Genomic DNA, 24,102 nt, shown 5'->3' with positions numbered 1-24,102 from the left:
ATTAGCCATGTAAACAGCTTATAAGGGATGTTTTCTTCTTCGGAATAAGGGCAACAACCAGAATATTTTGTACATGTAAACGTAGTCAGTGAGATAAGTGGTCACAGTCATGTATGGATCTAGTAGGGATCTAATGCTTTGCTGTAGTACCCTTTAGCGGGGGTCGAGACCAAGAAAAAAGGAAAATAGAACGGGAAATGTCTTCATCTTGCGTGGCCTACCTCTAGCAGGCCAGTCTTGGTGGTGACGACCAGTATGTCGGAGTTGCTGTCATCCTCGGTAACCGTCAGCAGCTCCTCGGTGGGTGTGGCTGACCTGAACTGGAAGGGCGTGCTGGCTCCTCTGATGTCGCCAGTGTGTGTGACATAACAGAACTGGTAGAACTCTCCGTCGGATTTAGGAACATAATAACCTGCCAGGAGATAAGAGTCTGTGGTCAGTTTTCTTTTGTGTTTCATATTATTTCATCTTCAATAAATCGGGTAGTATTTACTGTATTTCATGAGCGTGCTTGTCCAAAACTACCCCTACAAAATCAATAACTGTAGAGCATCAAAATGGAGAGATGATACTAAACTGTATGGAAAACAATAAACACTACCCTTTACACAGCACAGTAGCAGGTAATTTTATTGGAAAAAATCAATGTTCCACTAGGTAACACATCATTTATATATACACTAACATTTCAACAAGCCCATAGCTATTCCCTGAGATCTGACTGGAACACTTAATTCACGTGTTGAGTCCGATTCTCTGGGATGGAGAGAACAGAACATCCGGCAGCCAACCGGTTTTTACTGACTACTGACACACCACAGCATGCTCTCATATTTTCACTGTGTAATATCTGACCGTTCCAGGCCCAGTAAAACCAGTCTGCAGGCCCTCAATGTGAGTGTATGTGTGTGTATGTGAGTGTGGTTAGAGAGGTGCTCAGGTCCCAGGCCGCCGTTTGTGGTTGTGTTCCCTTATTAAATAAAAGTGCTGGTTTTTATACGCACCGTAAAATGGAGGAGTTACTTTGGAATACGCTGGGTCTGTATAGTGGTTTACATAGTGTGTGTGTGTTAGTGTGTTTGTGTTTGTGTGTTTGTGTGTGTTCTGGACCTTGGAACACCACTGTCCTGTGCACAGTACTTCCTGGTTCGTAGTTTTCAGGCATAGGAGACCAAAGGAAGGTGTAGTAATCCCTGGCTGTGCTCCAACCCACCTGAGGACACATCGCAGACAACAAGAAAATGTTGATCCGCAGCAAAATATAGTGCACAAGTAAGTGTAAAGCATAAGATTTAATGGTGAAAAATCATGAATTTCAAATATTTTACATTAATGTAAATGGTTAAAAGCCAGATGACATTTAAATAGTATGACATATCATATAGTTTTTAAAAAACACACCTCAAAAAGAAAGCTGCAGAATTACATACAATGTTCAGGCAAGAATGGAAACATTTAAAATTGTGCCCCCTCATTCTTCCACACACCTCCTTCTCCTCCTCCTCCTCTCTCCTTCCCCTCAGTTCCTGCCTCTTTCAGGCTCACAAAAAAAGAGGGGCAGTGAAGGTGTGAGAAAAGGGTGGGAGGGCAGGGGTTGTATGTAGCTTCGCGTGCGTGCACACACACACACACACGCTCGAACTCGTGAGACGGCACAGAACGACCCACGTGGAAACGAGAAAAGGGGGAGAAAGAAAAAAAAAAAAAAAAAAGAAGAATGAGGGAAGAAAAGGTGAAAATTTTACACAAAATGGCAAGGGAGATGTAATTCCACGGATTTCATGTGTTGTTGGGTGACAGATGATGAAAGGGAGTTTTGAACATCATAACTCAGGTCCTGCGTCGTAAATCTGTCGTGGAAAACTGCACACTCTCCCTGTCTGGGCCGCTCACGCACATACACACACCTCGTTTCAACTCACATGTGCCGTACATGTTTGTGACAGGACATAACTGCGCTTAAGCTGTGGATAACTGAACCACCTGTGGCAGTACAGGAATTTTTTTTTACATTTCAAAAAAACGTTTCTCATTTGGACAGCTGCCACATAGCAATCATATAATATAACAGTTTAAGCAATTAGTCTACTATGCTGTACAGGAAATTGTAGGATGCACGAAACACAGGGTGGAGATACTTGCTTTTACTGAATTTTCAAAGCTAAAATTGTCAATTTTCCAGTAGATTTTCACCAGAATCACATTACAGGATTAAATATTTCAATAAACATCAATTATATTAACAATTAAATACATTTGAGTGACAAGAAAATATAAGCTATCCAGGAAAAAAAAAAAGAAGGGCCGATACCTGACAAACCATTTGGAAGCTTTAACTGGAAACAGTAAATCAAACGAGCTCCTGAAAACATTTGTCAAAATTTCAGGTCTGATAATGCAGGAATCATAATTGCAGTGTTTGTCTTATCAGCCCATTAGCCCCAGTATAATGTTATTCCAAACAAATGGTAATTGTCAGCGTGGAAACCTGCTCCAAAAAAAAAAAAAACATTCTTTCCAGCTCCGACAGTATCTCAACGAGAGGCTAAGCTGTGATGGACTCCTGCCAGGTTTGCTTGTGTGCTCACGTGTGTTTGCTTAAGAGAGAACAGACATAAATAATTGTTTCTAATTGCAGAGTGAAGTTGACTGACATTTGGTTAGGTATGGTATGGCATTCCAACACGGGAGTGATGTTATAAAATAATCACAGGCAAAGCAGCTATCAATCATTCATCCGAGGTGTGAGGGAACAGCACGATGACACCTTAATTATACACTGAGACAACAGGTTTCTCCCTGCTGACCCAACAAACATGCCTCAACCAAAAACCTCCACAGGGTTTTTTTTTTTAGCGTGATGTGTATATATGTGTGTGTGCGTCTAACAACATTATCATGAAACTTAACTAAACCAAGCTTTCAGTGAAAAGGAAAATAAATATGTTTAATTAATTAATCAGGAAAGTTAGTTACCATACTAAAAAACAAAAGACGTGACATGCTTGATTAGAGTGCACACTGTCTGGTGTTTACAGTATACAATCTATGTGAGCACTGTTTTAAATGTGCCACCATCTATGAGCTTGTTATACCAGGATCCTTCTAAATGGTGCTATGAACATTTTCAACCACTAGGGGCTGTCTGTGCACAACTCAAAATGAACAGTGCCTGCATGTACAGTCTGAGTCATCCTTGAAGCCAGTCAGCTTCTGGCTCAGTCTCTCTCTGAAACAGGTAACGCCTGTATATGTGAAAGGTAAGAGGGTGAAAATGTTCTCACCCTGAGTCATCTCCGCACTGAAATTTTCTGGTAAGCTAACAAAACATCATTGTCAGCAGTGCTCAGTGGGAGAGTCTAATCAATCATCAGGCTTTTTCTTTTGCTTAATCCACATAAACATGCACATTTTTTTATATTCCAAACTTGCGTTTATCCAGATACGCATGATGGCTTTAGCTTCTGTCTTATTATTATTTGCAAAAGCACACATGAATAATTACTGACCTATGCACCACTGACATCGGTTATATAAACATACACACACACACGACCGAGTGTCTGCTAAAATTCATGTGTAAATATCCCTATGAACGCACAAAAAGACAGACATGTACGTCAAAAGGATTAAAGAAGCGTGGTCTGCTCGTTCCCTGACATGAAGCACTAACCATCAAACAGGTTTCATTAGCGTGGATAACAACAATTAAATTTTCCAATCGACTTTTTCCAAATAAACCCAGCATCTTTATTCCTTTTTAATTGAGCTGGTGGATTTGAAGTAAGTTCTTAAACAACGATAAAATGTTTGTCTTTGGACTTTACGAGACATTAAGTTTCCTAGTTCACATTTCCTGTTAATTACGTGTGAGATTTGATGGCCTTGATAAAAGAGCGGTACGGAGGGGAGGGTGGTTAGCAGGAAGCAGGGAGAAGACTGATGGAAAGACAGAGGGGAATGAACAAGTGAAGTGTGTGTATGTGTGTGTGTGTGTGTGTGTATGTATGTGGGGGGGGTCCTAATAAGAATCAGAGTGATTCATAAAGAGCACCAAATGTTTGCCCCCCAGCGAGACCTACTGCAACCAGCCCACCGTGTACACTCTTCCTCTTTGTACATGCAGAGCAACCACACCAAAGCTTGCGGTGAGGTTTTAGGCATGTAGTGAAGAGCTGAGCCATTAGTGTCAAGGCGGATGTATGTGTTAATGCACCAACTGCTAACCTATGCCCAATTAATAAAACCCTAACACATAATTCATGTCACCAACACTTATGTAATGGGCTGGGAACGGTTCCAAACTCTTAATATCTGTTTGAATGAATAATTCAGATGGGTAAAAGTTTGGTCCATATTGATTATGCTCGCAGATGTATTGTCAGAGTGACAGTGGCTGTAGTGTCTGTGACTCACCTTAAAGATGCCCACCCAGTCTTTGGGGTGGGGAGTAATGTAAGGGGTCAGGGTGTAGCAACACTCCAGGGGCGCCTGGGGCAGGAAACTCTTCCCCACATTCTGGAAGATGACATGGGCAAAGTTGGACGTTTCCATGACGCTGACACTGCTGCCCGGTGACGTGTCCACCACCTGGAATGATGACATTGTATCCTGTTGGTCACTTCATTTGTCTGTAAGGAAAAAGCAGCAGAGGGCAGAGACACTGAGTATCAAAAACAATAGAGTGACGGAAAGCTGTAAGTCTTTCTTTCAGTCATACGCATGCACACACACACACACAAACAAACAAAAGACAAATAAATGCAGTAAAAATGCAGACTGCTGTACATATGCAGGTACGAAGCATATATCCATCTTTGGGCAGTGGGGGTTTACTGTATTGGGCAGCCACGGAACGGTATGTATCAGTATCCATCTTGCACAGCAAGGCTGCAGAAAATCATGTTACAGCCAATCATTCAAGATTTGTCACTTTTTTTGTCACTTAATTTCAGCATGCTGCCTCCCAGGCAACAGTACACTGTCCTGAAACAATACTAAGCCTTGGTAGATGCACTGTCTTATGGATACACTCTGAACAAAAATCCCTTCCCTTGTTATTGTCCCCTGATCTGTGCAGTTTGTGAAGGCATATCAAATGGAGGAGTAAATGGATGATTTTTGAATCCAGAACTTTTTTTTATTCTAATGGAGAATTACTTTTACTTAAGTGGAGCAGTTATGCTTAAAATGAAAGAAAAGGATCTGAATTATTCTTTCACATAATATATTACCTTTCCACTGGAGTTTCGGGCATATAGAAGCTACTGTAAACAAACCCATCATGTACCTAAGGGCGAGGCACTTGATTTCCAGCTAAATGAGCCTCTGGTGGTGGTCAAGAGTAGAGCAAAAACAGGTGTGAATGTGTGGTAGCTGCTTTGCATCATGTTCATCCATTCATCTATTCCTGGATGAGAATAAAGCTAAAAACCAAACCCTCTCTCCTGCCCTACATCTCCATATTATCAGACCCTGGACTCCATTACCTGAAATAAATTAAAATCAAAGTGAAACAGTTGCTGCTGCTGCTGAGATTAAGCTATGCAGCTAACAGAACATCGTCACGGTATGCACACTGAGCCACACCTGAAACACCAAATGTTTCGCAAAAACCTTCATAGGACATCCCTGCTGTTTACAACGAGCTCACTTATCCGGAGGATAATCTTATTTACGGTGACTCGGCAGCTAACATTAGCTCTGAACAGGCCATGTCGTGTCAAGTCACTAGCTAGCTACACATGGACCAAGACACAAACATTACTGGCGTTAAATTAGCTTCAAATTGAAATAGTACCCTTTTCCATATGAATTCCACTTGCAAAAACAGGAGGATATGTCTGCCGCCCAGGCCGATGTTTGTGGCCCCTGTCCCCCGTTGTTGTCAAAGCACTGACGATGCTGCGTCTCTTCCTGAAGGAGCAAGTGATGCTGAACTTCCGGGATGCTGAGGAAGAAAGAAAGAAGAAGAAAGCAGAAAGTCCCTACGATAATAATTATTTAAGTTGTTTCAATCAGTTTATCAGTTATTTTCCCCTTGCTTCGTTGATATTCGCCCTGTGCCTTAAAACAATATCAGTGGATACTTGTCGAAACCATCAGCATTTATGTGCCAGACACTGCAAAAAACAAAAAAATATTTGTAGATAGAATTTCGACATTGTTATTTTCATTTATTTAACGTTTTTGGTGTTTTAGAGTGAATACTGTATTGACAGTAACAGCTATAAGGCATTAACAAGTAGAAAAAAAGTACAGGATATCCCGCCTTTGGTTCATTTCTATTGGCTGCAGGAAACCCTCTCGAGAGCTGCGATTGGGCGAGACTCACAGTCAATCATAATAGTTCCCGTTAGGCTTTCCTGGCTTGACAGCTGTCACCGTACGCCGAGGTCAAGGGGAGAGGAGAAGCATGGCTGCGTTGTTGTTTAGAGGGTCTCGAAATGTATTGCTAAGGTGGAATAAGCATGTCGACCTTGCCTTCGGTAACGTATTCACTCACATTGTCGGTATTATTTCGTTTTCTTTACGGTTTCGAGTCTGTGTGCGGAACACTCTCTGCTCCAACATGTTTGCTAGCTTGTTAGCCCTCAGAAGAAAGTGTGAATACTGCCCATGTTAGATAATTGTTACAGTGTGGACACAATGTCCCTGAGTTGGCCCACCTGCTGTGTGTTGCTCAGTCATGCAGTACCTTGAGGACAATGTGCTTAATAGACATGAACAATCTGAAATGTGAAGCAATGGTCAGCAGCAGCTATTTTTAACTGACAATGACTTGTTGGATCCCTATTAGCTATGTGTAAGATCTGTGTTGGGTCTCTCATTATATTATTCTGCTTTCATCTAGATTTAGCCATTCACAATACCATAGTCAGCTTTACCCTACACATATTCATGCATTAGCCTTGGTTTCCATCACTGTGACAATGCCTACTCCTGCCCATCCTACAATGCAAGACACTTAACAGTTTCCTAAATCAGCCAACAGTGAATATTTATTTGAATTATTTTAGTCTGGATGCAAATTTGAAATACAGGGAAGTGGGAAACACTGGCCTGATATTTTATTGCATTGGTCCCTGCTTCCTTGCGTGTGTAACTTTATGGTGTTCAAATACATTGTGTGTGTTATTGTGACCCTGTTGTGAACTCTTGTATGTTATATTTCTCTTTGATTTTTGCTGGTAATGCATTTCAATATGGCTACAGAATCTTTTTTTTCTATCAACCCTGTGTGTATCTGTTGAAAGTTTGAATTGAATTTCTTTAAAGGCCCCACACTTTGGGGCCCCAATACAGTGCTTTCCCTTTCCCCTGGTAACGCCTTTTACTAAGCAGACATGGTTTTGCCCCAGTCCTGTAGAGCAAGTTTCAACGTTCATTGTAAAGTCATGCCAACAAGTGCTTCAAGTGGGTGGACATACCTGGGTGAACATATTTTGCTAACACCCAACAACTGTTGTCTTACAGTACTGTTTATACCCAGTGCTCTGATCAGAAGAGGGTCTGGTGTATTTGAATTAAAAAAACAGATATATTTCTAGACCTCCAGTAGCCACAATGCCTCGCACAGTATAATAAGTATATTGTAATGGGTTGCGTGGCCAACAGGAAACGGATAAACTCCCAAGCCTTATACTTAAAAGCTCATGTAAAGAGTAAGAGTAAATTATGATTAAAGCAAATGAATTTGTGGCAGTGAATAGTTATGCTTATATTGCATGCTAAGATTAAGATTAGTGTTGAAATGGTGAGTTAACAGAAAATGAATAACAGATTGATTAATCATTTAATTCCAGCTTCTTAAATGTGAGGATTTTCTGCTTTTCTCTATTTTATATCATTGCAAACTGAAAATAATTTACAATTGTTTTGGACTCTTTAGGTTCGAAGAAATTGTAGAAATAATAAACCAAACAATTATTGGAAAAAGAAAACAAATAACAAAAAAATATCTGAAAAATAATCAATATATTAATTAGGGCTGCAACTAACAATTCATTTCATTAATGAATAATCTGTCAATTATTTTCCTGATTAATCGATTAGTTGTTTGGTCCAGAAAATAGTGAAAAGTGTCGATCACTGTTTCTCAGAGCCCAAGGTGACGTCTTCAGATGTGTTCTTTTGTCCACAACAGTCCACAACCCAAAGACATTCAGTTTATTATCATAGAGGACTAAAGAAACCAGAAAATATTCACATTTGAGAAGTTGGAATTAGAGAATTTTTATGTTTTTTCCTCAAAAAACTGATTCAAAACAATTGATTGTCAAAATAGTTGGTGATTAATTTAATAGTTGGCAACTATTGGATTAATCAACTAATTATTGCAGCTCTAATACTAACTGATATTTGGAAATATTAATCAGCTGCAACCCTATCTAAACTAATTACAAATCATTTATTGTATTGTTGCACACTTGAGTATACTACCAAAAGAGTCAATGTGTGATCTAGAAAATTCATAGTTCTGTTGAAAAATAACAATATGCCTGAGATTGTACCTTGCAAATACAGTATCAGTTTATTTTAACATTCAAGATTATAATATCTAAGACTACAAAATAATACAATTTGTTGGTTCACCATGTGAAACTTAGTATCATACAATATGTTGTTGTACCCCTACTTAGGCGGCTTGGGCTTAATAGATATATTTGGACCATCCAGAAATGGGGTAAAAAATGAGATGAGAAACAAAGCTCACTTTATCAATTTTGAAAAAAAGTATTAGACGAGAATGTTTCAGTTCTCGGGGCATTTAGGAAAAAATGGGTGCAGTGACAAAGGACTGCACTGTTGTGTAAGACACATTGAGGGCTGAGGAAGCATCTGTTAAATTGCTTTTTTATTTTATAGATCATATCATCATAGCTGATGCTCATCTTACTCGATGTTGGTGTTTCATTGACACAAACTGTATTCTGTTAAGGGGAAGCACCATAGCATGGTGAGGCACTGTTCTTACTTACACTGCAGACAACTGTTTATGATCAGGCGGTGCTTAAATCACTATTAATGAAGTAACAGCTCTGTGATATGGTACAGTATGTTGAGGGTTTGACTGAATTTAAAGTAGGCTTTCTGTTTAGGCTTCACTATCCAGGCTTAATCTTGTCGGTGTAGTCTGGCTGGTTCATTGCCAGTGTTTCCACTCTGTTTAGTATTGTTAACCTGCCTGGACCTTGGCTGAGCCAGCAGTGTTTAATAGCCTGGCCAGACTTCCCAAAAGCTGGTTGTAAGTTACAGCATGAAGACTTGCTCTGTTGTTTTTAATTGGAGCATATCCTGCTGGAAAATATTAGGATATTACTCTGTTACAGTAGTTTTTTATTGCCATTTAATCTGACAATCATTAACCATGCAAAGTGTTTTATAGCACTACTAATGGTGGCAAATACTTTTTACTGAGGAGGCAGAATCAAACTAATCACCTACACTATCACAGCTAAACAGGATATTATTGCAAATAACTACTGTATGTGAGGGCATAAATCCTCTGTGAGGTGATGGTCAAGGTGTTGAGGTTTGAAATGTTTGATTGGCTGGACTTCAGCTAAACAAAATGTCCCACCCATATCCACACATATCTAACATCCTTTTTGTTTTGTTTTGTTTTTGATTCAGTGTCAAAGCGATCAATGGCCTCAAAAACACCTATTGGATTTATTGGTCTGGGAAACATGGGCACTCCCATGGCCAGAAACCTGCTAAAAAATGGTTATCCTGTTATTGCCACTGATGTCTTTCCTGAGTCCTGCAAGGAGCTGCAGGACATGGGTGCCCAGGTAACATACAGTCAGTAACATTGAGACACGACATTAACATATTAATAACACATTGCATATTGTCGAGTATTTGCGAGCTGATGCATGCACATAGATGCTTTCACCACTTGTTCATTGAATCTTCTTAGAACAGCTGCAAAGTAAACTATGTGCTTTAATACATTTAATTTATTCATGAAGGTGTTTCTTTTGTGTTGATGTTATTGTGCAATGATGACTCCAATATTCAGGTGGTGGACTCCCCAGCAGAAGTGGCTGAGAAAGCAGACCGCATCATCACAATGCTGCCCTCCAGTCCCAACGTCATAGAGGTCTACACAGGCCCAAATGGCATCCTCAAGTAAGTGTCTCTGTTCCTGACTTTCCGATGAGCTCACCTTGCCTGCTGAATACTGCATGCAAGAAACTCTGTAGTGTACAAACAAAAAATCTTGTTTTTTGGGCCGGTCAAAATATATTTTATGCACAGTACATGAAATGTTCATTTTTTTTTGTCTTGCCCTCTTCAGGAAGGTCAAGAAGGGAACGCTGTTGATTGACTCCTCCACCATTGACCCTGCTGTATCAAAAGAAATGGCGGTCGCTGCAGAGAAGATGGGTGCTGTGTTCATGGATGCTCCGGTATCAGGAGGTAATGGCCCACCCACCTTTTTTATTTGATTTCCTCATCTCCATCTCTGCAGATACTCTGGTTTGGTATAGTGCCAAATATTCCATCTCCCATATAGTGGTTACTTTTTATAGTGGAAGCTGTGTCTCAAGAGATTGCAAGCTTCATACAAAGGAAATGAGACCAAAGCAGTATCAGATAGCTGGTTTGTCCATTTGAGAATACCAATCATGGAGTTAGGCCTATGACCCCTCTGCCTTGCTTCTGATTTGTCTCACACTCTTTTGTATATCTAAACTATTGGACCTTTTGGGTTAGTGCTAGGACATGGGTTGTAATTACTGAGCAAGCCGGCAAGTAGGTGCCCTCTTGAGGTTTTATTGCTGCTTTTGACCGGGGGTCTTAAAGGCTAGGTTAAGGTTTTAAGTCCTCATTATGTTGGTGCTGTCTGCTTGTGACGGCTCCTTGACAGAGCACAGGATCACCAGTCGTCCTTAATGGGCTGAGCCGCAGTGGAGAATCCGGTGTCAGAGCTTTTCATGTTGATGGAGCCGTAATGGCGGGTATCCCATGTTAGTGCCTTTCATGTCAGATAAAGAGTCATAAAGAGGAGAGAAACTGCCCTCACATGGAGTGCAGGAGAGGAGGGAGATAAGACATGAAGGAGACACATCGCAGTAAAACTGTCCATCTCTTTGTCTTTCTATGGCTTTCTCTCTTTCTCTCTCTCTCTGTCACATACATGCAATTCTTTTGATTCAGGTATGCAGTTAAGGTATGCTACATCCTGACACTCCTGCATATCTGACTATTAACTCTGATCACAGTCTATTTGCTTTTTTATTACACAATCTTTAATTCATGCACAATAGACATGGTAGCTCTCACCCTCTCTCATACAAACACAGACTTGGCCCACACTGGCATGTTTACCAGCTGGCGTCTGCAGAACAGACCAAGTGCAGTCAACAAGATCAGAGTCTTAAGCCAGTTACTCTCCCTTAACACACACACTGTTTACATACTATAGACAGTGAACAGTTTGTGTGTGCAGTCCTCTGTGAAGGTTCTTCCTCTCCTGTCTCTCAGCTAAGCCTCTTTTATTGGCCTGAGATGACCAATGATTTACCTGCTACCTCTGGCTTCTCCGACTTACTCTGCAGACACTCTTCTTTCACACACATGCACCGAGTACCCAAGTAGCACCCAAGTAGCTTAGTTTCCATCCATATGCACTGGAAATTTTAACAGAATATGCAGAAAATTGGCAAAAGAAAATGGGAATTAATTTGTGTTTTCTTCCAAAAAAGACTTTTTGTATGATTTAATTTCCAGTGATTCCACTCAGGTTTTTTTTTTTTAATGGGCAAACTAAAAATGCGTATAAAAACAGGTGGCTTTTGTGTTTCCTCCAGACATCCCTAAGCCATATCCATAAGTGCACATAGCTAGTTTATTGCACAAAAGCAGAAACTTCTCAGCAGGAAATTAATCTTAAGTGTAATTTATCAAGTAAAAATGCCAAATATTCACTAGTTCCAGTGGATTTGCTGATATTCTCTGTTTTATATAACATTATAGTAAATTGAACATCTGTTAACGTTTGTTGGACAAAACAAGCAATTTGGAGACATCCCCTTGTGCTTTGGAAACTTGTGATAGGCACTTTTCACAATTTTGTGACATTTATAGACAAAACAAAATTGATTAATCCAAAAAAAATTACACAGATTAAACAACAGGGAAAGAAATTGTTAGTTGCAGCCCTAACGTTTTCAGCCCCACTCTGAGTGCCCAGTTAGGGGATGAAAGTTGGTTGTGCTGGGGTGACCTTGATAAGCCAGGCTTAACTTGCGGAGACAGATTTCCAGCATCTGGCACCTCCATGGGAAACAGTATAGGCCAGAATACCCCCACTCCCCCCAATTTCCACATCTCTGGGTGGGATATGACAATACATGCTCTGTTCCAACCAGGAGATGGCACCCTACTCAAATAGGGCACTATCATACTCATGAGGTTTGTGCAAGGGAGAAAAACATCAGCTCAGCCCTATGACCAGTAGTTGTCATGTTATTCATGTAACAAATGTTACCAGTAACACCTGTGCTTTTCCTACTATGACAAGTCAAAATGTCTGCTGTGCAAAAGGCTGATATTTTTGTCCATAAATGTCACCCAATATTTCATTAAAAAAAACAAAAACTACTGGCATTGGTCAGACACATAACAATATAACATTCATATTAGGGCTGCAACTAATGGTTATTGTCATTATTGATTAATCTGCCATCTGCCATTTTCTTGCTTAATTGTTTGGTCTTTAAAATGTTGAAAAAAACATTGAAAAAATAGAAAAAAATCACCATTTCTCAAGAATCTAAAATGATGCCTTTGATTTGCTTGTCAGTTCAGAATCTGAAGATATTCAGTTGACTGTTATAAATGTCAAAGAAAAACATCAAATTCTCACATTTAAGAAGCTGGAACTAGAGAATTTTTGCTATTTTTGCTTGAAAAATGACTGAAACATTTAATCAACTAGTAGATGCGATTAATTTTCTGTTGATCAACTAATTGATTAACTGCAGCTAATTGTTGCAGCTCTAATCTATATATTTATATAAAATGTATATCATAATATTTATTGACTTAAGGAAAGAACTTAAAGGTATACTATGCAGGATTTGTCAGTTGGTGTTTGTAAACACACAGCATTCAAAGTTGGCCCCTCCTCCCTGGCTCAATGAGCGAGAGAGAGAGAAGAGAAAGTGGGCAAGCAACAGTGGTCAAGCAAGCTCAAGAGTGAATGAAGAGAGCGTGCAGTGCTGGCAAGAACAAAGCAGTGAATCAGATGAATAAAACATTATTTTCTGGTTGTTTCACAGTGGTTATGTTCTAAAGCACAAATAAATACGCCCACGCCTCACACAGCCCTGTGGGAATGTGCCGCATTGCCGGATTTTGTGTGAAAGCAGAGCTTCATCCTGTCCACTGTGGCCTCTCTGCTCTGCGTGAGTGTAGCTCAGCCCTGCCCTCAGTCAAGCAGACACACAGACCTGCAGCTCTTTATACACCAATGACACAGACACAGAGAGCAGAGCGGAGAAGAGAAACAGAAGACGGTGATGTAACCTGGTCGCTACGCTACGAGTCCCTACCTCACACCCTGTGTGCTGTTATTAACTGAGAGCTACATACCCACTGCCCAAAGGTTGATGCCCAGAAGTGTCCCAAACACAGCAAAATAATAGGAAAAGAAGAAGAAGAATACAGGCAGAGGGCAGGGTCTCTGCAAATACAAACACCGCCACACACTTCTAGTGATTGAGAGGGATCACTTTTGTATGAGTCTTTCCATTGTTTTTTTTTTAGGAAAATCCTGCATAGTAGGCTATACCTTTAAGGGAAGGCACTATCCAGTCAAAATTCATCTAGGGATAACAACATTCAGCACTGACATGGCCCACTTGCTGTGATCACTGGTATTCTTAAAGTTTTGCTGTCACAGCTTTTTCTTTGTGTGGTTTCTGTATTTGTTTTTATTTTAATTTAGATTTCTCTTTTGATATAAAATGAATACTTTCGTGTGTGTGGTGTGCGAGGTGGCGTATTTTACACAGAAGTGTGTGTTTGTATGTTGTGTGCGTCACTAGAGGTTTGGCAGGCAACCGTGGGATCTGAATTGCGGAGTCATAACCCTTTTTAAAAAGAGAGCAATCAAAAAAAACTTCCCTCGCCATCTTTCACTTACTTCTCATGGGCATCCCACTGGCTTTCAGTCTTGCAGATTGACCAGTGTGCTGGCTTTAGCCCTGCATGACCCAGTTGTGTCCTGGTACACACATACACACACACACACACGCACACATACACACATATATACACATCCAGAGTTGTCCTGTCCTGCATAGACACAGTTATATTCACATAGAGTCAGGCATGCTAGCATTTGCTTGCACACACACACACACTTCTACCACTGTCTGGTGTCATTAAAAGTGTCCGCATGCAAAGTTGACCCACAACAAAACAAGCTCTGATGTCACAGACCCAGGGTGTTGGCACAGTGATGGCAAAAATAGGAGGTCTGGCTAACAAGCGGCGGGGTCGTTAGCAGTAATTACCCAGAATGCCTGTGTTTGTGTCTGTGTGCCCATGGTGGGCTGCCACATTGCTAACGGACGATGGCTTTAAAAAGGCCCTAAAAAACCTTTCATTGTGTTTTTCCCAGCGCTGGGAAAGTCAGCTCTCGCTGCAAATGAAAGCAAGAAGCAGTCTAGCTGTTGTGGGACCATGGGCAATCGGGCTAATGTTGCTTGTTTGCGAGGTCTTATAATCCTCAACTAACTACCTATTTAGGCTGAGTCTCAACACCACTCTAATCATATCCATACCACATCAACTGAAGCCTGAGTGTTGCAGTGTGTCATTTGCCGACAGTTTGAACGTCATCGTCCAGCCTGTAGGAGCTTGTTCAAGCCAAGGCTGGCACCAGTTGGTTCGTCACTGCCAATCCACTCCACTGTATGATCTAGGCTCTATTTCTCCCTCCAGGCCCTCAGGACCTGAGGCTGCTTCGACGAAGATCATCTTTGACTATGGTTTTAACAAACAGTCACACTTGTGCTAAATTCAGATAGTTATTTTTAGTTTCTGTTATTTCAACAGTTGCTCAAAGCTGTTAAATTCATAAGCATGAAAGTTTATTCTTGATCTTGAAAATAGTAGCAACAGCAAAACAGTCCCAACTTAAGGTCCACTCACTAACTTTTTCTGGAGCTTAGAACTATATCACACAGTCTTCATTAGTGGATAAAGTTTGTTTTTTGTCAAACTGCTATGTGCAAGGTGATGAAAGAACTTTCTTGCCTGTCTTATAAGGTCACACACATAGATATAGATATTTTTATATCTTTGATCACACAGACAGGAAAGTTCCAAAAATATTATCAATGAAATGGCTACTGAGCTCACATTTTAACAGATCCTGCGCAAACGCCATTTGCTGAATAAGTACCTGTGATATGGTTGAAAGCACATGAAAAAGGCAATCTTAAGCTAATGAGTGGACCTTGATTCGGGATTGTATTGTCAAACTGTTAAATTCTTGACTGTTACATTTGCTAGGATTTCTGAATTAATTCCAAACTTTCAAACTAAACACATTGCTGCTGAATGAGCAACTGTTTTGGGCCATTCAGATCCGTTCACTCCAACAGAATACTTCTCTGCCTGTCACAAAGACATTTTACCCTCTAGCAGTAACACAATTAAAAATATATCCAAGTGGTTACTGTGGTCCCATGGAACCATGTTGTGCTTTTTCAGTCAATCGACAGAATTCTGCAACAATTTTGATAATCTATTAATTATATTAGTAATTTGTCAAAATGTAATTCCCAGGTTTCAGCTTTTCAATTACAAAAATTTCCAGGTTTTATTTGTCTTTTTGTCACTTTGTCGATTAAACATCTGTGTGTTTTGGACTGTTGGGTGGACAAAATAAGACATTTAAAAACATCACTGTAGGCTTTAAGAATTTACACTACATACACAGAAAATGTATTAACAAATATTCAAATATTTTAAATTGGAATAGAATAAAACAATAAAATTGGTAATTAATTGACAATGAAAATAATCATTAGTTCAGCCCTACAGCTGTTTGCCCAAAAAATAAGCTGTTATGATGGTGATGATGCGGTGACAACCTGATTTAATTTTCACAGTATCTGTTAAAGGCAAAGTATTACATTGTAGCATTTATAGCAAAAATGCTGACACTACTTTCACACTAAGAAATTGGACTCTCCACAAATGATAACATGGCAGAAAGTAAATTTAGTGCACCTAGTAGAGAATAGAGAGTGATTCTGGACACAGCTTAAGACTTGCCTAACTCTGTAGACCAGTTTAACTTTGTAACTAAAGCTTTGTGAGACCTGCCACTGGTACGCCTGGTCAGAGGAAGTAACAAGAGAGCACTCAGGCCAACCTAATCCAGTCTGAGAAAAGGATTAATGAGAAGAAGAGTCTGAGAGCCTGAAGGAAGTTTACTGAAGGTTGGTGATGATTCTCTGACACTGACTTAAGTAATCGGGTTGGATGGGCAGGGGGGCGGTTCTGTCGCAGTCTGTCATTCTGATGGCTAACCAGTACTAGAGAGACAGTGGCCCAAAGACTAGATTAGCATAACAAGCCTTTCACTGACGGGAGAATGGGGGTGGTAAAGTGACCAGGGATGGTGATGATGGAGGGGGGAGCTGAAGGGGGTACCCGAGCCTATGCTCCAGATGGAGGTAGACCCACAGCAGCTGGGGACTGGCTCTTGCGTCTCTGCCCCTATGTCATCTGCTGTGTGTGTGTGTGTGTGTGTGTTTGTGTGCGCGCATGAAGACAAATAGTCAGCTGGTGTATGAGTCATACAAAACATGTCTGTCCTTCAAACACAACCCCAACGTCACACAGCATGTCACTCATCTAAAAGGGAATTAGCATTCTGTCTATGTGATAGACAGTTTCTTCTTCTCAGCCATGTGAGTGTGTGTGTGTGAGTGTGTGTTTGTGTACGTCTGTGTCCCTCCCTGCTAACAGCCTAATTGGGGATCATTATTAACTTGCTCTTTTCTAGATGAGTCTCGTTGGGCCAGGGAAAGGATTGATCGTGGATCTCTCCTGCCCCCTTCATTCTCTGTCACCTACCATTGACCAGCCTCTCCCCTACGGGACAGGGCAGTTACTGATGATGATGATGATAATGATGATGATGATGATTAAGGCTGGCCTGGTGGTCAATGGACAGGCATTGCAAACTAAACCTTTAAGGTTGTAGTAACCTAAAAACACAAGAAACTATGTTGACGTTCTAAACTGAATTAAATCTTCTTGGGTTTTTTTCTCAAAACCCAAACTTTCTCCAGTTGCCTACTCGCTAGAGGTTCTCATGGAGTGTTTATGTGCAGGAGTCAGTTCTCATGGCTCTGCGCTTGTTAACTGCAGCCGATAAAGAGTCTGTTTTTAACATAACAGAGCAGCATTAGCAAAGTTGGCAGATAAACTGTTGAAAGTGCTGATTTTTTTTTTTTTCTCTTTTTCCGTTTTTTTTTTATGTGTGAGCACTTTTGGTTAACGCACACCCTCGTACCGTTTCACTTATTTACTCGATATCCGTTATGCTTTTTACAGGCCCTGTTTGGGTTTTTAATTTGTTTGAGAAAAAGATCTGCCCCTGGGTGTAATTATAATGGTGGACCACATGAGGCTGCGTTGTTGGCCTGTAAACATCCTACCCCCACTGGCTTACACTGCAAGCAGTCAACACCCATTGACTCAAGGCTGTCACACCATTAAGTGTGAAGGCTCTTTGAGTCTGAATTATAGTTGATTGCAGCCGAGCCAAAACTTGAACCTTACATGTGAATATTGTTAAAAACTTAGTAGCAAACAGGGTAACATATTGCCAGGACCAGAGTTTGTTTACACCAACTACATTTGGACTCAAAGGTGTGACCTGTATCCCTAAATCTCTCCTTGCATTCTTGCAGTTATATTATCATTTGAGGAAATGAGGTGTTTGGGGCAGCTTTAATGATATTTTAGGTGTTGTTTTGCTTGAAGTGTTTTTCCGTATTCTCTCGGGGTTAGGGGTGGGGGGGGGGGGGGGGGGGGGGGTCAGGGTTGCGGCATGTTGTCAAATGCGTCATTCATTACCCAACTCTGGGAACATCCCTTTTGTGTGTGTATGTGTGTCTGTGACTGTGTGTGTTGTTTGTGTAGCCTCATATTCACAAATGTAGTTTAATTTAAACCCACCACCAATAAAAAGTGCCTACTGGTTTACACGCGGCTCGTAACTCCGAGACACGGCCTCAGAAGCGCCAACTGACGTCTTATTGGCGACCACGCTCTGGGATCTGCACCTGTCCTTGGTACACATACACACACACACACACACACAGCTACTGCATGCACATGTAAACAGACATTCTCACTTACTTTGTACACACAGACACCACTTCAAAAAGAGCCCAAGTTTAAAAGGTTATAAGGCTGTCATGAATTGCTTTGGTTGATTCTTTTGTGTGTAATGAAAGAAGTGCTAATGAACTTAGTGTTGGCTACAAACCGGCCAAACCAAAGTTGTTTCTCTGATCTTCCTTTGCCTTCATACAACCAGTTTCACCCTCTTATGTTTATGGTTAATGCCTGACTGGCGTGGAAGCCTGCTGTTTAGCATCTGTCCTAATAGTGTTTGATTGCCTGTCTATTAACTTGACTCTTGTTGTGAGAGATGATCAGATGAAGGAGATGCGTATGTGCTTCTGTAATTGAATGGGAACTAACTCGCACGGGCCACACACAACCACACGTGCCCACACACTGTGCGATGCCTCTCCATCTGTCATGCGACATACTGTAGAAGCCACTTTCATTCTCCTCTCCTCCTCACCCATGCACTATAGACATTAAAGCCATAGAGTAGCTTATTAATAGTCCAGCCAACTTCAGCATCTGAGAATATTTGCATTGGTGGTTTTGGGGGTTTTGAGGTGGGGCACCACTACCCAGTCAACCAAAACTTGTTCCTTGGAGCTATTTGAGAGAAAGTGACCGAAGAGAAGTGGTTCTTTCCCAAGGGAATAACTTCCCAAGGAAGGATCACCTGTTAGACGTTACAGTGGCATTTTTATTAGACTCAATCTACTGTTTTTAGCACTGTGGTATAATTTATTATGCTTAGTCTATTAAGTAGCATTTGGTGTGGCATTATAACTTTCTCTCTTGTGGATGTCTTCTTAGTATCGTCATCCCTCCTCTTCTTTTTCCTCTCCATCTCTCTGCCCTGTATCTTCTATCAATGGTGCCCCCCACCCCTTATACACACACACACAAACACACACACACACACCTTGTCTCCCCCCCTAGGGGGCGTTGTGTAGTTGTGCAGTGCTAACGATCCAGGACTGTCACTCCCGCTGGGATGGATGAGCCGGCGGACCCAGCGCTCAGGAAGCCTCATTAGGATTCTTCTTTAATCCGTCTCTGACAGGACTGGCCCGAGAACGGGACGTCCCCTCACACACACACACACACACACACACACACACACACACGCATATGCACAGTGAAAATGTACACACTACATAGACATCATGTAGAGAGAATTACACGTCACACACACACAAACACAAATGCACTCTGGTACATGCACAATGAACATACTCACTGATTCCCCAACATACACACACATACACATTGTTATGCTAATGAGGTGTTATTCTTCCAGCAACAAGGATCTTCCATCATCCCTGTGTCACTGCTTATAGAAATCCACTACAGATCATAAGAGCTTATTATGGGTGATTAGTTAATTTGAGGGAGGGAGAGTTGGGCGGGATGCCGGGAGGTAGGAAGAGAAAGATCGTTATCCTTCTCTGCTGTTGTCTCTACATCTCTCTCTCTCTCTCTCTCTCTCTCTCTCTCCGCTCGCTATTGTCTCACTCTCCTTCTTCTCTCTCTCCTCAGTGAGATATATTGATCAGCGTGTTGACTGTGTTATCAATAATCTCCTCTTTAGTCGTCCGCGAAAAGTGATCTCCACTAATGAACCAGCACAGTTGTCACACTGCTCTTTCTGTGTGTGTATGTGTATTTGTCTCTGTCTATGAGAGAGAGCGAGAGAGAGAGAGACGCTCAGGCTGCAGCATGAAAACTAGAAAATGAATTGGAAAAAATAAGGAGGGAACTTAGTTGGACTTCTGCAACTACCTGTTATTTAATTAATTGTACTTGATTTTTGTATCAATTCATTTTAATGTCTCCAAAAGTATAATGACAGCATTGTCAAGAGTTCAGCACTACATTATACATGATATGGGTGTATAAAAACCTACCAAGTTATTTGGAATCTCAAGTCAGACTTAAATAAAATGAAAAACATTACATAAAGTAACATGAAAGGAAATAAATCTATCATGCCCATGGTCTGTGAACCATATGCGTGTATGATTGGTGTGTGCGGTGGCCTTATGTTAAGCGTGTGTTTGCGGTGGTCCATAGGCAGGTGTCGCAGCGTGGGCTTCAGGCTTCATTATGAGGCCCTAATGACCCGCTGACAGCTCATCACTGACACGCACACACATACACATGGTGTAGTGGCATAATCATACATTTGACAACAGCACAGCCAATTAAAGAGGGGGGAGGGGATAAAGGGATGTATATTTATGTTTATGGGTAATGGAAACATACAGTAAGTCCCGTCTCTCCTCTGTCTTCATCTCCCTTCTCCTCTCCTCAGGTAATGTGATTTCAGCTGTTTTGTCTGTACTAATTCCCTTTTAATTATTAACACAGACATTATTAGGCTTTCAGTATTAAGAGGCCTTTCATTAGAGCTAGACAACACCCTAAAGAGAGATTTGAACTCCCTCTCCTTCCCCCTCTCTTTCTTTCTTTCTTTCCTTCTTGCGAGGAACTGGAAGTCTGTCACTTTATGTGCCTGATCCGGCAAGGTGTTTCTTTCTGAAACTTCTCAGTCTTTCGGCATCTACTGTACATTCCAAAGTATTGTGGGGACATATGTTTTTACTCCTCTGTGTGTGTGTGTGTGTGTGTGTGTGTGTGTGTGTGTATACCAACGATTCATTGTGTTAATGTCTGCGGCTATTCAATGAAGCATTTAAGGGGAAGTGCCATTGAAGAAGAGGCTCAGGCCGGCAAGGTCCAGCCCACTCTGAAAAGGGGTTATTTCTGCATTAAGGACCCTGTGGAGGGGGTGGGGGTGGGGGGGTGAAGTTGCCTCCTACAACATGGCACGCTCCTTAAGCCATCAGGCATGGGGAGGGACGCCTAATTGAACATGATAAAGTGTAAAGTTAATTACCCCTCACGCCTGTCACTGATACCCCCATGGGGGGGGGTCGCCTCCGGCACAGCTGTTGGGGTGTGTGTGTGTGTGTGTGTGTGTGAGACAGAAAGAGTAGGGGTGACAGGACAAAAGGCAAGGGCTCCCACGAGGATTGTGCAGTGGATGATGGCAACAATCGGCTTTTAAAGATACCTCCGTCCCTCTGGTGCACCACTACTTAACACGCCTGTCTCACACACACACAGAAAAGTACACAGCTGACCTTTTAGACACAGTTGGTTGTGTTGAAACAGTCAAGTGGTTGATATATTATGTTCTTTCATGTGGCAAATATATATACTTGCCATACACAGTGCTTTAGTTGGGTACACCTTTTGCACGCCTGCAGTGTGTTGCAGGTTAGTGTCGATATTTATGTGTACTATCAAGTGCGTGTTCACCTCAGTTAACCTCAACATTGTGTTTGAACATGTGGTCTGTGTTTAGGTGTCGGGGCTGCCAGCCTGGCCAAACTGACCTTCATGGTAGGTGGAGTGGAGGAGGAATACCACGCTGCGCAGGAGCTGCTCACGTGCATGGGAGCCAATGTTGTCTACTGTGGACAGGTTGGCACCGGACAGGTAAAGACAGATACATACCAACATCCTAACACACACTCACAGACAGAGTACATGCTTTCCTGTTTTTTTTAAACTGCACCTTCACTCACAAACACACAATTTCACTCTTTTCAGTAACTTAAATACATATATTTCCACACATATAAATACACTCACATATACTGTATGCACATTAATAGTTAGTTAGTTTGTTAGTTAGTATTGTGTCATGCATATACAAGGGCCCAGCCCACATGGATTTATAAGACACCAAAAATACTGTTGCAGCGTGCAAAATGTGTCAGAGGAAGATAACTTCTTGCGTAACTGTACAAATAAAATAAGCTTCCCTTTTTACTAAAAAGTGTAGCCCATTAATCATGATATAATGAGCAATAAAACACAATTAAGTGAAACACAAAACACATAGCGCACACAGAAATATTTGGCTTTTGGTTAAATTCAGCTTCATGTAAGGCTCTACACTATAGTTGTTTTCATGAGGCAATATGTGTGCAATTTAGGCTTGTACCAAAAATCAACAGATCATCTTTCCTTATACATAGTGAAAACTGTATGCTGAGCATCATGGATTACACTGTTTTGAGTAATAAATAAATACTAAAAAAATAAAGATTTCACCTCACTAATCCAGAGATGTCAGGGTAAAATGTCCCAGTTAAAGATCTTTCTAGTGAGTTTCTAGTGTGTCTGGACATATTCATTTGTCTGTTCCCATTATCTTATGGTTATGATTATGCCTGACGTACCTTTTAAATGACATTCTGTATAACATGTTGTCTTGCGAACCTAGTCATATACACACAGTAAAAGTGCTATTTCCTCTTTGTGGTCAATCCCCTCTAGGCAGCAAAGATCTGCAACAATATGCTGCTGGCCATCGGAATGATTGGGACCGCAGAGACCATGAACCTTGGCATCAGGTATTGTCAGCCAATGCTGTGCTTAGCCAATTCCTTCCTGCTATCCTAAAGGGAAAAAACAAGAACGAAACAGTGTTAACAGTGGCTGCATTTACATGGGCAGAGTTAATGGAGCTGTAAGAATAGGTGGTAGAACACAGATAGAAACAGACACAGGGATACTTGTGAACAGCTTATCCCAGCCTTAAATAGGCAATGAGCTAGAAATCACAATACGCTGTTAAACATGCTAACACAAGGTTGGAGCCACATGAAAACAGCTGTGCAGTAGATCCACTGGGGTTCCCTTTTCTTGTTGAGGTATGTGGAAAGGTGGACTTGTCTGGCTGAGGTAAGAAAATGCTGAGTTTTCAAGTCATTTGGATGGATCATTATAAGAGCAAGTGCCATGAACTTAAAGGTGGCACGTTTGAGTCCTCCGCATTTTAGCTACGCATGATTTCATCTACGAACTACCTCTTAGATATAGCCGTCACTATAATTACTATACCAGTGATGTGGTTGTAACTGTGGCAGTAATTTACTACTTCAGTAGAGGTTCGGAAATGTGTGTGTGTGTGTGTATGTGTGTATGTAGTTTATGGAAGTGCAAAGAGGTCAGCCCAGCCCCAAGTCAGGCCCAGCTCTGCTGGAGAGAGATGGATGAGGGGGTGGAGCCACAGACCCTGATTTACATCTGCTGATTGAGCTCTCACCAGTATCCTGTCACACCCCTGTCACCAAGCAATGCCTAGAAGTCCCATCATTCATCACACCTTGTCCTGGCATAAAGGCCTTTTTGAGCAGGAGGCTGAGAATGATGGGATATGAAGTCTTCTGAATTAAACCAATATAGTCTGATATGGCTTGAATTATCAAGATGATTCAAATATGTCTAAGTCGTGTCAAAGTGCAGATTCTGTTCAGAATCTCTCTTTTTTTGAGAGAATTTGAGGTTTTCTACAGTAAACCCATACATCAGTTGTCCCTTAGATGAATGAAATTACTAGATCCATCAGTTAAGTTTTCCACTTTAGTAGTGTGAATTTATTATCTTTCCAGTTTATACATATTTCTCTTGTCAATAATGGACTGTTTCCTCTGTTCACTGTGTTACTATTATGTGTTTTTATGGGTTTTGCAACTTAAATGGTGTGTGCATCCAGTTTTTAGTGTGTGTGAGTGCGTGTATGTGCGTGGATTGCTCTTCTCACAGTGCAGCTGTGTTAGTGCAGCTGATTTATCTGTGCTGAGACAGAGGAGGAAAATTGGCATGAGCAGTTGCACATAAATCCCCCCA

The 24,102-nt window shown here is 41.2% G+C and overlaps 2 protein-coding genes and 1 long non-coding RNA gene across 3 annotated transcripts in view; 1 reads left to right on the top strand and 2 right to left on the bottom strand.

Annotated features, from left to right (window-relative positions):
- The window catches only part of tax1bp1a (Tax1 (human T-cell leukemia virus type I) binding protein 1a), a 32,585-nt gene extending 13,141 nt beyond the window's left edge, over nt 1-19,444 (bottom strand). The window contains exons 1-5 of the mRNA XM_042434964.1: nt 19,319-19,444; nt 5,801-5,950; nt 4,417-4,631; nt 1,111-1,213; nt 222-412 (exon numbers count right to left, since the gene is read on the bottom strand). Of these exons, the coding sequence (XP_042290898.1) occupies nt 222-412; nt 1,111-1,213; nt 4,417-4,605 (483 nt within the window). The 5' untranslated portion in view covers nt 4,606-4,631; nt 5,801-5,950; nt 19,319-19,444. The remainder of the gene's footprint in view (nt 1-221; nt 413-1,110; nt 1,214-4,416; nt 4,632-5,800; nt 5,951-19,318) is intronic.
- hibadha (3-hydroxyisobutyrate dehydrogenase a) overlaps nt 6,345-24,102 on the top strand; it is a 23,765-nt gene continuing 6,007 nt past the window's right edge. The window contains exons 1-6 of the mRNA XM_042434965.1: nt 6,345-6,488; nt 9,637-9,797; nt 10,028-10,137; nt 10,307-10,428; nt 21,767-21,900; nt 22,747-22,823. Coding sequence (XP_042290899.1) covers nt 6,416-6,488; nt 9,637-9,797; nt 10,028-10,137; nt 10,307-10,428; nt 21,767-21,900; nt 22,747-22,823 — 677 coding nt within the window. The 5' untranslated portion in view covers nt 6,345-6,415. The remainder of the gene's footprint in view (nt 6,489-9,636; nt 9,798-10,027; nt 10,138-10,306; nt 10,429-21,766; nt 21,901-22,746; nt 22,824-24,102) is intronic.
- Nucleotides 22,030-24,102, bottom strand: part of LOC121912670 — a 22,877-nt gene continuing 20,804 nt past the window's right edge. Inside the window, exon 3 of the long non-coding RNA XR_006100135.1 lies at nt 22,030-22,868. This is a non-coding gene — a long non-coding RNA (uncharacterized LOC121912670). The remainder of the gene's footprint in view (nt 22,869-24,102) is intronic.

This window comes from Thunnus maccoyii, chromosome 15 (assembly GCF_910596095.1).
Source record: "Thunnus maccoyii chromosome 15, fThuMac1.1, whole genome shotgun sequence".
In the NCBI taxonomy this organism is placed as follows: Eukaryota; Metazoa; Chordata; class Actinopteri; order Scombriformes; family Scombridae; genus Thunnus; species Thunnus maccoyii.
Note: the sequence above shows the minus strand (reverse complement) of the source record. Positions and strands in the feature narration are given on the sequence as shown.